This window comes from Carassius gibelio, chromosome B12 (assembly GCF_023724105.1).
Source record: "Carassius gibelio isolate Cgi1373 ecotype wild population from Czech Republic chromosome B12, carGib1.2-hapl.c, whole genome shotgun sequence".
In the NCBI taxonomy this organism is placed as follows: Eukaryota; Metazoa; Chordata; class Actinopteri; order Cypriniformes; family Cyprinidae; genus Carassius; species Carassius gibelio.
This window is the reverse complement of record NC_068407.1, coordinates 9,796,029-9,812,307: the sequence shown is the minus strand read 5'-3', so window position 1 is coordinate 9,812,307 and position 16,279 is coordinate 9,796,029. Positions and strand designations below refer to the sequence as shown.

The window sequence follows — 16,279 nt, the reverse complement described above, 5'->3', positions numbered from 1 at the left end:
TTTCTCTTATGAATATAATAAAACTAAAGACTTTTTGGAGTTATGAAGGATGCAGTACTACTCTATAGGTACTCAAGATTAACAGGATATTGAGTGAAAACAAGCATTTCACCCCCCCTTTAAAATCAACATGAAATCCAAATTGACCTTATTTACTGTCTGAATGCACACTTTCGGTCTTGCTACATGCAACTGATTTTATTCCAAATACAAAATGCTTGTATTCTTCTATCAGAATGCAATAAACCGCTCTGCCTCTATCCAATCAATTCCTAATAGATAAGAAATACATCACATTATAAATGTAAAATAGACTGCAAATATAATTTCAGTTTAACTTTGCAGAAAGCCAAAAAGTGAACCACAGATCAGATCAAGGCATGGAGCAAGATTATTACGCAAGTCATTTATTTGATCTTGATGTCTAACCCCAGTTCAGTATCAGGTAACTATCAGGTAAACTTGGCAAGGCCAAATACTGTGTACTGCAAATACAGGAGGGATACCACTCCTTGCGCTGTGATTGGGTGTAGCGTGTAGTGGGAGGATCTGATACCATCAGGTGCCAGGTGCAGACGGACAGAGGAGGGGAGGGGGAATCTGACAGCACCAGCAGAGGTGAACGATCACCGCTTTAAAGATGTCCAAATCACATACAGGGAGAGCGTGGAGCCAAATCTGGTTCACAAAATCTGGTTCACATTAGGTTGGTTTTAAAAGGAAATGTTGCAATGACATCCCCTCACACGGGACCCCAGGATAATTATTACAATGGAGGAGGTGAGAAATTCCCGGGATGCCATTTAGCACATGGACAGATGACATCAGAGGAAACCCGTGGGGACCTGAGGCAAACATATGGAGCTGGAGAGCAGAAACAAACAGTTTACTAAACACCGCTTAAACATATTTATCATCACATGACAAGCCTTTCTGCCAAAACACACATAGGCATGTTTAACGCTTGCTAACAGATCGGATAGACCCCTAAGAAACATTTTAATAGGGGTGACAGCATCTCAAATACGAGAGGCTGTAATAACATCACATTAATTAAAAACAGAACACTTATATACTTTCTGTGTGTGTGTGTGTGTGTGTGTGTGTGTGTATGTGTATATATATATATATATATATATATATATATATATATATATATATATATATATATATATATATATATATATATATATACATACATACATATGGGCCATTTTACAGAATTTGTCCAAATTCAGAGCTGTAAAATAAATTATTTTTCAAAAAAATGTGTACATATGTAAATTGTACAACATCCAAGTTATACATAGTAATTGTCGATTTTAATTCTCATATATTATATTTTTAGAAGGTTTTGGAATATTTCTCTCTACCGAAACAGTAATAATAATTTCATTAGAAGAGTTATATTAACAAATTAAGATTTTGCTTACATCTAGACCGTAAATATTTAACAGGTAAATCAACAACAATTACATTTATAAAAATATTTTAAGTAATTTATGAGATTTGTTGTATTTTTTTAAAGGCAAAAAGCCTCAATTATTTTGAACATCACTTTTTAAGGGAATCAGAAAGATTCTTTAAAAAACAACAATGGGGAAAAAAAATATTTCAATATAATTTTCATAAGTTTTAATAAGGGTTTAGGATTCGGGACAGCCACCTCCCAACTGAAAGTACCCAAAAATGATGATTATATATATTAAGCTGACTAATATTTGAAACATTATTGTAGGTTTCAATAGATAATAGAAGCATAGTAATAAACATGTAAGATTTAAATACTTAAATGGTTCTTAAATGTGTTTTTGTGGTTGTGGGACAGCAATTTGCACCAGTTCTGTAGAATGGCCCACATATGGCCAATTTAGCAGTTTTTTTTTTTTAGCAAAGGCTTCACTTTTTCCCCATCGCATGGGGAAAAAGATGTTTAGCAGTCTTGACGGTCGCTCTGGCGTAAAGCCTTTCACAACGTGACTAATACACACACTCATAGTATGACCTAACATCCTACTTATACAATCACTTCTCTAGGGAGTTCAGATGGACAAGGACACACACGCACACACACACACATCTCCAGGGGGCCGTGGATAGAGACGCATTACGATGAGTACCCCCTCAAATCATAGCGCATCAAACCCTTGCAGAGCTCCTCAGAACCTCAGAGAACAGAGATCTCACGCTGCCTCCCAGCATCCCTGACATTTCATACATCACTCTGATAGATCACCTTATCAGTGCAGCCGCTCGCTGGCATAAGAACAGTATTCATAAGGCCGCGCGAGCCTACGAGCTGACAAAAGTATATGGCATATTCATCATTACCTTCTTAGCATTGTTTTGATGCGATAAGGGCTGAAAGCATTAAATGAGGATGCATTACTTCTAGCTGTAATTTCGCTTTCTGATGCAACAGGGCTGCAAATGTTGAAAAAGGAACGGTGACGGCTGAAGGTGTGTTGATGCTCTTTAGGAGCTGTTTCTGTCCCAAAGAGACTGCCGTGCGTCGTGGATCAATCAGGAGATATTGCAGGTTGTTGCCTATTACGGATGCAATATGGGGATGCTGGGATTGGATGTGAGCGTGAAGCTGGTAAGATTAAAAAAATGAAAAATACAGCTTTTCGCTTTTAGCAGAGGTTCTTTATACACAGGGGGTGACGAATCCGATAAGAAAAACACTAAGCAGTGATAAGACTTCCACTGCTTATCCTTTGCTGTGTCCATATTACACACTGAACAGAACAACATAGAATGACACCATGTTAAAGCTTCAGCTTTTATTTTCTGGGGGGGGTTTTTATATTTTTCTGACAGATATCATACCTGTCGCTGTGAGAGTCTAAACTCTGTAAACTATTTCCCCCAAAAGTTTTGTTTGATAAAAAAGTAAGTGGGCCTTCATGGACCCTTTTCATCAGTTTCCACAGATATTAAATATTAAATCTAGTTTTTTTCTTTTTTAATACATTTTTAAGAAATGTAATGTACATTTAACACTAGGCCTGTGTGTTTCCATTGGCATTTTTACAGAGAACTGGTTGTACGAGTGTTTCTAATACAATGGCAGAGGGAGACACGAAAAATTTGACATTTTACTCTCCGCTGTAATCAATCGTTCTACATTTTTTTCCTCTTTTGGAACGACAGAAATGCTATTATTGATTTTTTTACTTTTGCAATTGGGGCAAGTGGGAAAGCAAAAATGATATTTGTTGTAAACGTTTTCTTAAGTAAGACAACTTCTGCTTCTTAGAACCTCGGAAATGTGAAAAGAGCACATTCATGAAAATATATAGCTGCATTTATGTTTTAGTGAGGTGATCCGTCACAAGGGGATCAACATATTTTTAGAGCTCCTCCATGGCATCAGAAACTTTGAAAACCGCTGTAATTGCATGTTAAGTCACAGGAACAAACCTCCTGGAGAAACCTCAGGTTAAGTGGCTCGCTCCAGAGCACAATGGTGTTCGTTCATGGATCGCTCCTCAGGGATTTAAGCTTGCAACCTTTTGGTTACCAGCCAAGATCTTTAACTACTAGATTACACCATGAATCTGTCCAGGAAAAGTCCAGCAGGCCTATATTGTGTAAACAGTTAAACACAAACTTTAGGATTAAGGCCAGGAGAAGCATGAAAGAGAGAGAGAGGGAGAGACGGAGAGAGATGCCAATGACTATCCTAGCCCCTTAAGAGATGTCCAAGTCATATTATTAAAAACAATAAATGTATCAGCACAACAGACACACAAAATTAGCCCCCACACAAGCCAATTACGAGCACTCATATTCTCAGGTGCACTGAAGAAACCCTAACAGGTGCACACACTCATAGACACAAACTCGTAGACTTATCCCTAAAGAGCAAGCCACTTAAGTTGTCAGGCTCCGATCAGAGTCTTTTGGACAGGTGTACACACAAACATAATATCCCCAAAGAGTAAAGGAGAAGAGAAGGGGGGGGGTGGTGTCTTAATTTCCTGTGTGATGTGGCAGCGACCTTCCCACCATGCCTGCACACACACACACACACACACACTATGGAATAGATGATTGTATTAGATGAGGTCATACACCTCACACACCTGTTCATATGACTCACGCTGACAAGAGATCTGCGGAGAAGTGTTTATCTCCAGAGAATCTATTTCATACACACTCTATTAGATGAGATCAACACAACACACTGACATACAGCAGAAAAATAGGACTGATAGGAAACATTCACACACACACACACACACACACTCATTGTGGAATGTGTGCTGCTGTGTCCAGACAGCACAATACTTGTGAATGATCCTAACTGGCTGTTGCTATTCCAGGGCTGAGCTGTAAGTGTGTTCGTGTGTGGCTTTCCTTTACTGTGAAGACAAAATTGTCTGCAGAATGGACTGATGAACAACATTTGAGAAAATCCTGTTTGATCATGTAAATAAATGTGTGACTTGTTTCAAGAATGAACCATGCCCAACATAGAGCATATTGTGTATTCCTCAATATTTTATATTCTACAAAAAGCTTCCTTTTAGGTGGAGGGTGAGGGAGGGGCATATATAAAGTGGTACATGATGTGAACTTATCATATGTTATTTGGGTATCGAAACGAAACTCAGTCTTTAAGTGTTACTGAGATGTGTTTTTGACCACGTGTCTTTCCTCACCACTCAGACACCTTTAGGATATTTTAGTCCGTGGACTAGCGCTGTTGACACCCGTTCGCTCTAACACTTGTTCCTCTATCACACCTCTCCATCACAAGCGACAAACGCTCCTCCTACACACTGACATGCAGAGAGACAAGGATTCCTCCACATCTCATCTTCCTCTCGGAGAAGAAAGGGTCATATGCAAATGAGTGTCTCCGCATGGGCAGTAGTTTCCCACAGGCAGCGGGAGAAAGAGTGTTCCCTCCCTCTCTGCACTCTTTCAATAGTCCTTTTCTTCTGCCGCTAAGCCTCTCTATGCCCGATAGTGGCCTGCTGCATAGGTAGCAAAACCCCTTTTCTCCCCCTCGCTGAAGCTTTAAAACACAATAGCTCACTTAAGCATGCACACACACACAAATACACACACAAACCAACCAATAAAGTACAACCGTGCACGTCTAAAAAGGGGGTCCCTGAAACCTGGGCTCTTCTGAGGAGAATGGAAACGAGGGAGAGATGAAGGAGACAGAAATAAAGAGAAGGTTTTTCTTTAGGAGTAATGCTTCCTCTCCTTCCGTGGGACCAGTGAGCGGCCTGATCATTAATCCCCGTTTGTAAAAGCACAGAGATGTTTGGAGGCCTGTTTGCTGAGAGCCAAATTTGGACAGGGCCGCAGGAATTAAGCGGCACCTGAAATGAACCGTGTACGGATTTCAGTTCTTTCCAGGATGGATGGTTAATTCCAATGAGAATCTTCTTAAAGACAAAATTAAACTATAATTGACACTCTTTACTATAAATAATAGTATTATAATAAAGAAAAAACATTTTGGTTATTAATAGTTAGTAAGGCTGTATTGGCAGGGAAAAAATATTATTTAGCAATGTCAATCGCCAATAACAATGCAGTCTAAGTTTGAGCTTAAAAAGTGCCACCCCACATTATTTCCTATTGAAAATTAAATTTTCACTCAGCAAACAACAAAACACTGTTCAACACTTAAATTTTTTATAATTTTTTTGTTTATTATTTAAATAAATAAATAGTTTATTCAGTAAGGATACATCGATTTGATAAAAAAAGACATTGAAGTAAAACTTTTATAATTTTACAAAAAATTTATATTTAAAAAAAAAATGCTGTTCTTTTAAAACTTTCAATTTATCAGTGGATCCTGAAAATATAATTAAGATATAAAGCAACATAACTGCTTCTGCAGCACAAAATCAGCATACTAACTGCATATCATCACAGGAACAAATTTGTATATTTAAAATATATTGAAATAGAAACAGTTATTTTCAATTTTGTAATAATACTTCACAGAATAAATGCAGCCTTGGAGAGCAGTTCTAAAAACTTTTGAAGGGTGGTGTAAGTCACACTACACATGAAGTTGTGCATGCTTGTCTTGTGTCGTTCGTATTGTCATGAGTGGCCTGAGTGGCTATCACCATCGCCTATAATTGAGTCCCATTTCCCTTTCTTTCCTTTTCATTCACCTAATCAACAAAACAAAAGGACCAATTTCCTTCTCTGATCCCTCTAAAGAGAAGCGGACAAATGTGTTCAATGAAAGAGAAAACACAAACTGGACCTCGATCAAATAGAAATGCACCACCATGCTCTGTCTACAAGTTCTCAGTCACATACAGTGTTTTCGACGTGCTTTAAACACACATTCACACACCGGCCCTTGACAAGAAGGCCATGTTTGTTATGCAAAGCACAGGAAGGGAGAGAAGAGCAGCTATCTTGCCAGTTTACAACAGTCCTTCACTGTCACCTCAGCAGGCCTCCAAAACACTGACCCCCATCTTCAACAAATCCCTCCCCCACGTGACCTCCACACGGGGGGCAGACTGAAAGGGAATGGGGGCAAGACGAAAAAACAAGGGCTGCTTCTGAGCTTTGTTACCTAGAGATCTATTCAGAGCATGTGTATTTGTGTGTGTGTGTGTTGGGGGCTTTAACACACAGCCAATTTGTTACGCTGGACACCTCACAATGGCGGGGGTGGGGGTGGGGGGGTGAAGTCATACTTGAGGCAATGCATGGGCGCCCATGGCAGAGGTCACTAAACATCACCCTGCTACTGTGTCTTAGAGAAAAAGTAAAAAAAGTAAATGGACGTAGAAGAGCGGAGAGAGCATTTCAGATGGACTTTTGGAGGAAGTCAATGAAAGCATGACGGATAAATGAAAATTTCCTCCTCGGCTGAACCTAGCGCACCAGGGAGAGACCCTAAATGTTAGCAGATGGCTTTTAAAATGCCCTCACAGCATGTCCTGCAGAAAAGCGGTCCTCCTAACTCACATATACCTACAGAAAAACAAATACATTTAAAAAATACTTCACAGTTTCCTAACTATAAAGTGTCAACTTAATGTGCATGAGTGAGAGAAAAACAAGCATGTGTGTTTATTGCTTCAAACCCCTAGAAAGTCTGGTACGGGGTGTGACACTAACCTAGCGCAGTAATTAAAGTTTTATCAGCCAAATAAATTCCGCTACACCCATTTTATCACAGCGCTGGCAGTAGCCTGACGTTGGCCATAGCTCTCCAAAGGTAATGACAGTAAACAAGCTAAATATTTCTCATCATTCATTGGGTGTATTTATATAAATGCAGTTGGGTAAAACTTTGTGGGTTCTGCTCATTTCAGAGGTGTAAATCCTTCCCCTAAAAGGTCTCGGAATATAAATACAGTCTTGCTAAGGTTCTTTTGAAACGTAACCTCCATTTTAGAAAGCCACTACAAAGCACAGCACGCCCAACAGCCGCTGCCATGTTTATTTTCTTAGCCATGCTAATACCGGTCAGCCACATTCCTCTATTCCCAAACTGGGAGGTTTCAAATTGCCCTCCAGTACTCTCGGAAAGAGCCAAAGGAGGAAGGGACAGAAGGAGAGCTGCCCTGTGAACAACACCTGTCGTCTTGCGGACTATTAGCACCTTCACGTTTACAGCTCAAGCCCCTGATCGCCTTCATGTTACGTGCCACGAGAACCCCAAGTGGCTGGGAATGTTGCTAGAACCAGTCTCATGCGAAAAGGTGAAAAAAGACAGACTGGCACACAGTTAAAGCATCTTCTTAGCTCTATCAATAGAAGTGTTTTGGGAATACGTATGTTCAGAAGTGGCATACTCGAAATGCACTCTGTCGGCCTTTGGAGCTGTTGGTGATATAAGCAAGTTGTGTTTTTAAATAAGATTGATTAGGGCTTTACTGCACAGCAACATCGTTTTCAAGATGTTTAGACACAGTTCACCTTCCTCGCATTCTGCAGATAACTTCACCTGAGACGGCTTTAAATACTCTGAAAAACTGTTGACTATTTAGCATTCCAATCCAAGACGGAGAGTCAAAATCTGTGGGTTGTTCCCTGGGCCTCAAGTTTACTCAGTTTAACTAACTACAGACTTACCCAATGATGAAAAAAAGTACAATTTTCTGTATCTCTATAGAATTTTGGCATATTTTGTTTCCAGGGTAGGCCATTCAGTCAGCCTAGGGTTAAAAGTCAGAGAGAATTAATGAATTCTCTAGCTTGTAAAACATTCTTCACCTGCCCAACAGCTCATCTCAGGGTTAACACCCTGCCTTTAGTCAAAGCAACAGGCAAGTCACATATTTTTCACCTGATGGTGAAGTGCTGCTGTCACATGGTCAAAGTGTCTGGTAAAAGCTTCAGCACCAGATAAAAAAAAAAAAAAAACTTTACCTTCCCCCTCAGCCCCTGTGTAGAAACCACTGTAACCTTTACAAATGCTTCAAATGAAGGTAGGCTATATTACTGCAATATGACTGACTCATGAGTGAGAGTAAAGAACATTTTATTGATAGCCAAAAAAAGAAAGATTAGTAGAATGGTATAGGTATTTCCATATTTACTGCTTCATCTCACACTAATCTGTATATGCAAGTCAGGTGACCAATTAAGAGCATCATAAAAATACAAATGCAGTTCTCAAATAATGTTGCCTTAATGAGCTATTATATTCTTTTTAAACACAATTTGAAATTTTCATATGAATACAAACTGGGAAATTTGTATTGCTTTGTCTTATTGCTGGAAACTGTCTCCATGTGTGTTTTATCAGGCCAGCTATGTTGCCAACAATTAGGCCTTCTATTAACAGCCACAATCACAGAAGACCTGAGGGAGATTTTAATTATGTGTGATTGTTAAGTCGATGAAGGTTGTGTGAATTATAATAAGATCTGAAGATGTTATGAGCAAACAGTTTAGTACCGCTCATATCACATAACTTTCCAAGATAATTTATAGTGTTTAAGCCTTCTGTGGCTGATTCAAAATAGTTCTAAAGTAGGTGAGTTGAAATGAAAAACATTCCATTCATCATGATTATGGTAATTAAAGTGTAGGTACGTCTGGTAAACACTTGGTGAATCCATCTAGAAGACAGTTTGCATCCAGTGGACATTTACTGTTGTCCTTTACACCAAACGGTGAAGCACTCAAGCGGCCACATTCCAATTATACACGGTCTGATCAACACTCCTCACGGCCGCGCGGAGGGGGAGGGGCGTATGTTAATGACGCAGGGAGCGTTCATCACGCACCAGGAGCGCTCCGAGGTCAGTCCGTGACTTCAAATAATGAACGGTAAGGACGCAAAGCGTAAGAACACACTTAAATGAATGTGGGTTTAAAATTAGAAAACCACCTTTATTTAACAGAGAAGGACTGAGTTTAAAATTAAATTAAGTACAATGTCATCGAAAGTTATATCTGGAGGTGTTAATATGATCAAATAAGTACAAGCAGGTGCGTCTCCGCGTTCAGATACCTGCAGTGCGGTGAGCAGTGCCAAACGCCCATGACAAAGCACTTATATCAACCCAACACCGCAGAAAAGCGCTGCAAAATGACCCTCAAACCTCACGGTGTCAAATCATTGTAGGTTTCGAAACAATTTCAGAACACGCCTATGCTTTTACCGCATGAAAAAAAATCATGAGCTATGCTCCAGCACCTATAAGAACAGAGGATGCTCTTTTGCACTGAAACGATGCTTTTAAGAGTAAGCCGAATGATAACAGGCACCCATCCCTTCTGCAGTTACAAACAAACGACAACAGCAGCTGAGAGTGAGAAGGCATGCGAAAAACACTACATATATATCTTGTTTTATACCTGCACAAGTTGACATTTGCAGCAACGAACGATTAACGCCTCCCGTCTGCTTTCAAAACGAGACAATGTATCTCAGAGAGAGAAAAAGAAAGACTCCTTCCTTGTCAGAACGTTCAGGTAGCAAAAAAAAAAAAACAATAGCGAGATGGTCAAATGGCATTTACGTAAAAACCTAGGTGACATTTTTATCCTCCCCTCCGATCAGGTAAGCACATATTTACAGGTCGCTCACACACACGCGCGCGCTGAGAGATCCGCTATATGGCGCGCGCATGGCGTCAGCCTGAGGAAAAGTGTATTTCTTCACTCATCTCTTCACAAAAAATACACTTAGTACAACATATAAGCCGACGAAATGAAAAACGGTGGATTTCAGTCTAAAAGAGAGAGAGAGTTTGGACGAATAACATTATTTTAAAAGTATTTTCAAGTTTATAGTCTCTATCTCTATACGCATGCAAGCGAGAAGTAAAACGCGTCATATTTCTCGCTATCGATCGATTTCCTTAGTAAAATTACTCAGGCTCACATCTATACCTGGACACAGCTTGCCGGATAGATCGTTATAATTCAAAGAAACAAATCGCAAGAATGATTTACCACACATAAACCCGAATCCTACACAGTTGCGCACGTGCATTACATAAAGCGGATACATAAAGTCCCCGAAACAAATAAACTGTCAGTGCAGTAAGTCCAGCTGCAGCAGCGAGATTTATCAGGACCCTGTGCGCTGCTCGGGATGTATACGCATTCCTTATATAGGCTGCAGCAGTTGTTCTAGCAGCAGACAGCCCTTCAGATTCCTTTCCTTTTCTCTTCAGCGTTACCACCCAACTAGAAATGTGGCAGGCTGGCTGCACAAACAGGTTGCTTTAACTGGCATCGTGCTCCAGAGCTCTCTGAGCCCCGATCCCGCAGGGACGCCTGGACTGGCAGGACTGTTACATAAACACACCCTTATTTTTTGCTTTGTAAACTTCAATCGGAGTTCAAGAAGAAACTATCCTGTCAAACATCACCCCTAACTGCACACATGCCCCTGTTTTCTAATGCAGCAGTAACAGAGAGAGCAGCGTGCTGCTGTTATCAGGCAGTTTCTTCTGAGCTATATCACAAAAGTGCGACTTGTAGATAGTGAAACAAGCCAAACTGTCACATCGGCGATTTAAAGCCACGTATTCGTAAATATTACTCTAAAACGTTTACATACAAACTAATATTAGAGGTTATTTTTGGGATTCTGCTAGCTTCGCTAGCTACCTGCTACCACGCAGACAGCGGAACAGCCCATTGCTGCAGATATATAAAAGTTTGTTGTCAACGAAAATAAAACAAAATCCTCTCAAGCCAGCGCTCTATTCCCAAACACGTATGTATGAAAGCATTTCCACCACTTCAATCGCTCAAACTGATTCATGCGAAACCAGATCACCCGCATCGGACCAAACAGGTACATTTAGAGCGAGGAAATAAGTTTCAATTCGTCTGAATCTAAAGAAGAAAATCTAACAGTGACGAGTAACAGATTCGAATAGAATTATTATTTTTTTAAACCCAACAGCTTTATAATGTGAACTCAGGGCGAAGGGGAATAAAAGGGGAAACAAAAGCGAGAGTCACTTGTATGGGACTGGCTGCGTATAACGGTCCGCGCTCGCGCGGTGCACCGCTAGGCGGTGAGAGAGTCGCGAGCGCGGCAGGTATAACGGTACACTAGATAGGGGCTATAACACGGCGCTACTTTCCAGCACTTTGTGGGGCTCGAGAAGTTCTGTCAGCGGCCCGGAGTCCAGAGTTGAATGAAAACAGCCGTCGCCAAGCAAAGCGAAGGGTTTTTACTCACCGTTTGTCCTCCTCGGGTTCGCCTGCTTTCTGCGCTTACACCTGGGGCCATCCGCCATGATCCTTTCGCTGTGTCTAAATGCTGCTGGAGAGTCACCTCCTCTCGCCCCCACACCTCCCCTCCCTCCCTTCTACTCCACCTCCCCTCCCTGCACCTGGTTTACGGCACTCGGCTTTACGACATTACCTTCTGGCTCCTATACCTCTCTCTCTGGCGCTCAGACCCCCGTCTCTGGCCAACTCCCGCCCCTCGCACCACGCGCTCCCTGCGGCGCTCCGAAACGCTCGCTGATCAACCTGTGCACGTACAGGGAGAGGAAACGCTATTTTGATTGACAGTTCAAAAGAAACACGAGTGTCTGGACAAAACAAACATTTCCAAGCCCATCACACATAAAAGCGTGATGTGTTTTTTTTTTTTACAGTTAGGATGGGGGCGGGGAAAGTTTGATGCGTGCACCTGTTTATGGCGCACGCACACGCATACACAGTCACGCAATCGCTGCTGCAACTTTTTTTCATTTATGACGAGGCAGAAAACTGCTTGTCATAAAACTAGTCGCAGCAAGTAGACAGTAACTTTTTATAGAGGGGGCACTGGCTAGCTGTCACTTTACTCTAATTTGATTTTAACCGTACAGTAAGTACATATAGTTACTTAATATTACTCAGTACTTAAATGTGTAATTACACTGTAACAAGGACACCTTAAAATAAAGTGTAACACTATTTAATATTATTTAATTATTTGACCCCAACATGAACAGCCATAGGAAAGAGAGAATCTTAATTACTTGGTGTGTTTTAATCATAAAAGTGTTTAACATTACCATTGTTTTCCCATTTTGTGACTTCTGTGTACTTATGGATAAAATTAAAAATTAAGCTAATATTGAACTGGTTTTGGTACTCAACTTTTGTTTTGGAACTTCAGTACTGATTTACAGACATTGTGAAAATGTTCCTGTTCCCCAATCTCTTATTTGTTATAGGCTTTACTTACAGCTAACTTCAGATAGAATCTCCAAAAAGACTGACAAGATCTGACAAGATCATTTAAATCTTTTATATGGAAGTCAGTTTTCCCCATAAGTTTTGAATTATATATTACTGTTTTTATTTTGTCCATATTGAATTCAAAGGAACATCAAAGCAGTGCCATTCATTTTTTAATTATTAATCATCATGTCAAATGACTGATGTTATCAGTGGCTGATGTAGCTGAGTTGTTGTTTTGTTTGAAAATAAAATGGTCTATCACTAAAGAGTACACAACTAATTGTAACAGAATAAACACTTTAGTGAAATAAGCATATCTAATGCACTTCACAGTTGGCAAACGATTTGTCAGTTCACTAAATAACTGTGACATGAGGTCAAAATGCTATTTGCAAAATGTTCACTGGCACAAACACCTCTAGTTAGCCTTGTAGGAGGGTCTGGATATTCATATTAATTTAAATGGGTCATATGATGCAATCTCAGTTTTTCCTTTCTCTTCGGGGTGTTACAAGCTCTTGGTGCATAAAGAAGATCTGTAAAGTTGCAAAGACTAAAGTCTCAAATCCAAAGAGATATTCTTTATAAAAGTTAAGAGTTAACCACTTCTACCTAAAATAATATATTTTAACACAGCCCCACATCTATGTCAAGATGAGGGAAGATTTGCATAGCGCCGCCCAAATGTTCACGCAAAGAAAGAAGGTGTAACTTTTATTCTCGCTGTTGCCGCCGGCGCCATGTCGTGGAGGCGCTGTGTTTCATTGTGAAAGCGAAGCTACTTTGTTTGGACTTCCAAAAGAGGAAACAACTAAATCAGTGGTTGAGTTGTATTTACAACACTGTTGTACTCAAACAAATATTCAGATGTGTGCTGCGCATTTTACTGGAGGACAAGGACTGTTTCCTCTGAGAGTAGCCTACAATGCGGGTTTCTGTTTCTATAAAGTGGGGCAATTCTAACTTTGCTAGGAACTTTGCAGTCAGGCACTTCTGACACACAGCCTGAAAGTATGTTTACATATGAAACGTTAAAGGATTTGCCACTGATGATGCAAACGTGAGTTTTGAGCAGTGAAGAGTGCTGTTAGAACAGACATGGTTTTATGTTTATGTAGCACAATATGCAATGGAACACGTAAAAAGACAGTATAAGTCATTATGATCAGTAATTATGTCCCCACTGGATGCAACCAATGCCTGGTTTGTAATGGGTTTTATTGGTTTTGTCTCATCGCACCAGTGTCCTGACATTTTATCCTACCCATCAGGCACACACGGCATCACAGTGTTTAGGGGTGTAACATTTCCTTCACACACTTCAGGTATTCGGCCAATCACAATGCACTGGATAGCTGGCAAATCATGGCACACCTCACATTTAAGAACAATGAGCTTTGTAAAAATCGACGCATTTCAGAAAGGCGGGGCATAGAGGAGAAACAATAATGTAAATAATGTGGGAAATAATGTTTTTTTTTTAACCTTAAACCACATAAACACATTGCATTACACCAAATAAACCAAATAATGTTATTTTTAGCAACATCATATGACCCCTTTAAAGTATGAAGGAAATGTGTGTTCGAGTGTACGTGTGTGTGACCGAGTAGGAAGGAGGAATGCAGTGTGTGTCCCAAGGCAGAGGGAGGATCATGGGACCCTCACTGCAATGATTCAGTCCTCCACCCAAAGAAAGAGCTCGCTGTTCCCCAGGGATGTTTACTCCTCTGACTCTGACTAAGGAGAGAATGCATGAGAGAAAGACAGAGAGAGCTAAACTGACACCAAATAAAAAAGAACTTCAGGCCAATGAAAAAAAAAGATGTAGGTAAATGTTGAAGATATTGAGTTTAGTCAGGCCTTATTGCATCCAAAAGATATTCAGGTGTTTTATCCATTACAGCCAATGTAAAACATGATCTGGTCAAGTACATACATATGAATGCAGCAGCCAAAACATGAGCTAGCGCATTTATTTGACTTTGAATACAAGGACACACTAGGCTGAAGTACCAACATGGTTCGATCTGAAGGTATGCCGCTCTCTGTTACAGGTCACAAAAGCAAGTGCTGCAGCAGTGGTGGGTAGCGCTATTCTTGTACCTGATGACTATCAGGTTTCTGTCAGACCTCAGCTGGGTGTGGTGTACTTAGCATAGGTCTGCAGTGTACAGTCCACATTGCCTGAGTGAAAACACACACACACACACACACACACACACACACACACACACACACACACACACACACACACACACACACACACACACACACACACATATATATATATATATATATATATATATATATATATAATCTCATTATGATATGTTGCAAATCAAAGAAAAATATTCAGTATAATCATTGTAAAATTAAACAGTATTTCCTTCCTCCACTGCTCAGAACATATTTGATTCAATGGGGGCTGCTCAAACAGAGGAAAGCAATGAAGATGTGTCCTTCTGAGGCTTCAAGGCTAGAGTCCTTCTCAGAATTAAATGATAGAATGAGACTGTCTAGTTAGTTCAAATATGTCCTAAATGTTTCCTCCATACGGTATTTATTCAACAATTCACTACTTTTCTCATGAACTCTAATAAGTAACTTTTTGTGTTCCTCAGTCCAATGGGTTTGAAACAACATGAGGTAAGGTATAATGACAGAATTGTCTTTTTTGAGACTTATCTTTTTAACATCCTGTGTCCTCATCTTGCATTTCAACTGCAGTATGAAAAGTGTTTCCATAAAACGAACCCAGACAATGAGGTCTGAAAAGAACTATGACCTTCTTAAACATTCCAAAGCCGTCTATGTTTAATCAAATCTGCAAACGCTCTACAGGTGAGCTATGGTCATGAGAACAGGAAGTGGAAAGGGAAATGAAACAATGGTTAGGAGACAAATGACAGGGCAATTTCATTTTGAATGTTTAGAGAGAAGACAAGCTCTGTGTTGAAAGCAATATCCTCTAAGTACATAGCGGAATCTTTGCAGAGAAAAACCCAACATTAGTTTAGAAATGCCCCTGGTAGTAGCCTCAAATACCCTCCCAGTCATCTGTCTAACCCTCTCCAACCCATGGCCTCTTTCACTTCATCAAACAGACAACAGACAGAGCTGAGTAAGGTGCCTGTCCCTTCATCATTAAGCCAGTTCGCCCTGCCTATGGCTGCTGACAGTGAATTATTCAACAGGACAAAGTGATCTGTGGTTGTGCAGAGGCTTTACAGAGTAACAGATAATAATAGCATTAATGTCCATAGAATTTTAGTTAGCATTCATCTCTGCCTTCCTATATATATTTATTCACATGCTGCATGTGCATATAATGGAAAAAAGTCATGTGGAAAAGGGTGGACAGGTTTGGCTGGCCATAATGAAGGGGTTTGAGCTATGTTCCCCTACTGGCCATAACCATTGCAATAACTGGAAGCTGAGGTAGAGTTGCAGAAAGAAACTTTTTGGAAGAAGTGAGGTAAGCGGCTTCTGGTGGGATTAAACGAACATCATCCTCCTGAACCCTCACTGGGAATTTTGCTGGTACGTGGTGCTGTCCTGAAAGAAATCTCTGAAATTGTGCTGACTTTGTGCGGACTTGGAATAGCGAAACGGT

General features: G+C 40.2%; 1 protein-coding gene across 2 annotated transcripts in view; it reads right to left on the bottom strand.

Annotated features, from left to right (window-relative positions):
- LOC127968983 (zinc finger E-box-binding homeobox 1) overlaps nt 1-12,061 on the bottom strand; it is a 60,842-nt gene extending 48,781 nt beyond the window's left edge. The window contains exon 1 of one of the 2 annotated variants that reach the window (XM_052570492.1): nt 11,666-12,061. In XM_052570492.1, coding sequence (XP_052426452.1) covers nt 11,666-11,723 — 58 coding nt within the window. In that variant the 5' untranslated portion in view covers nt 11,724-12,061. Of the gene's footprint in view, nt 1-9,819; nt 10,926-11,665 lie in introns of those variants that run through there. The other variant, XM_052570493.1, reaches the window with a different exon arrangement.
- Nucleotides 12,062-16,279: the final 4,218 nt, after the last annotated feature.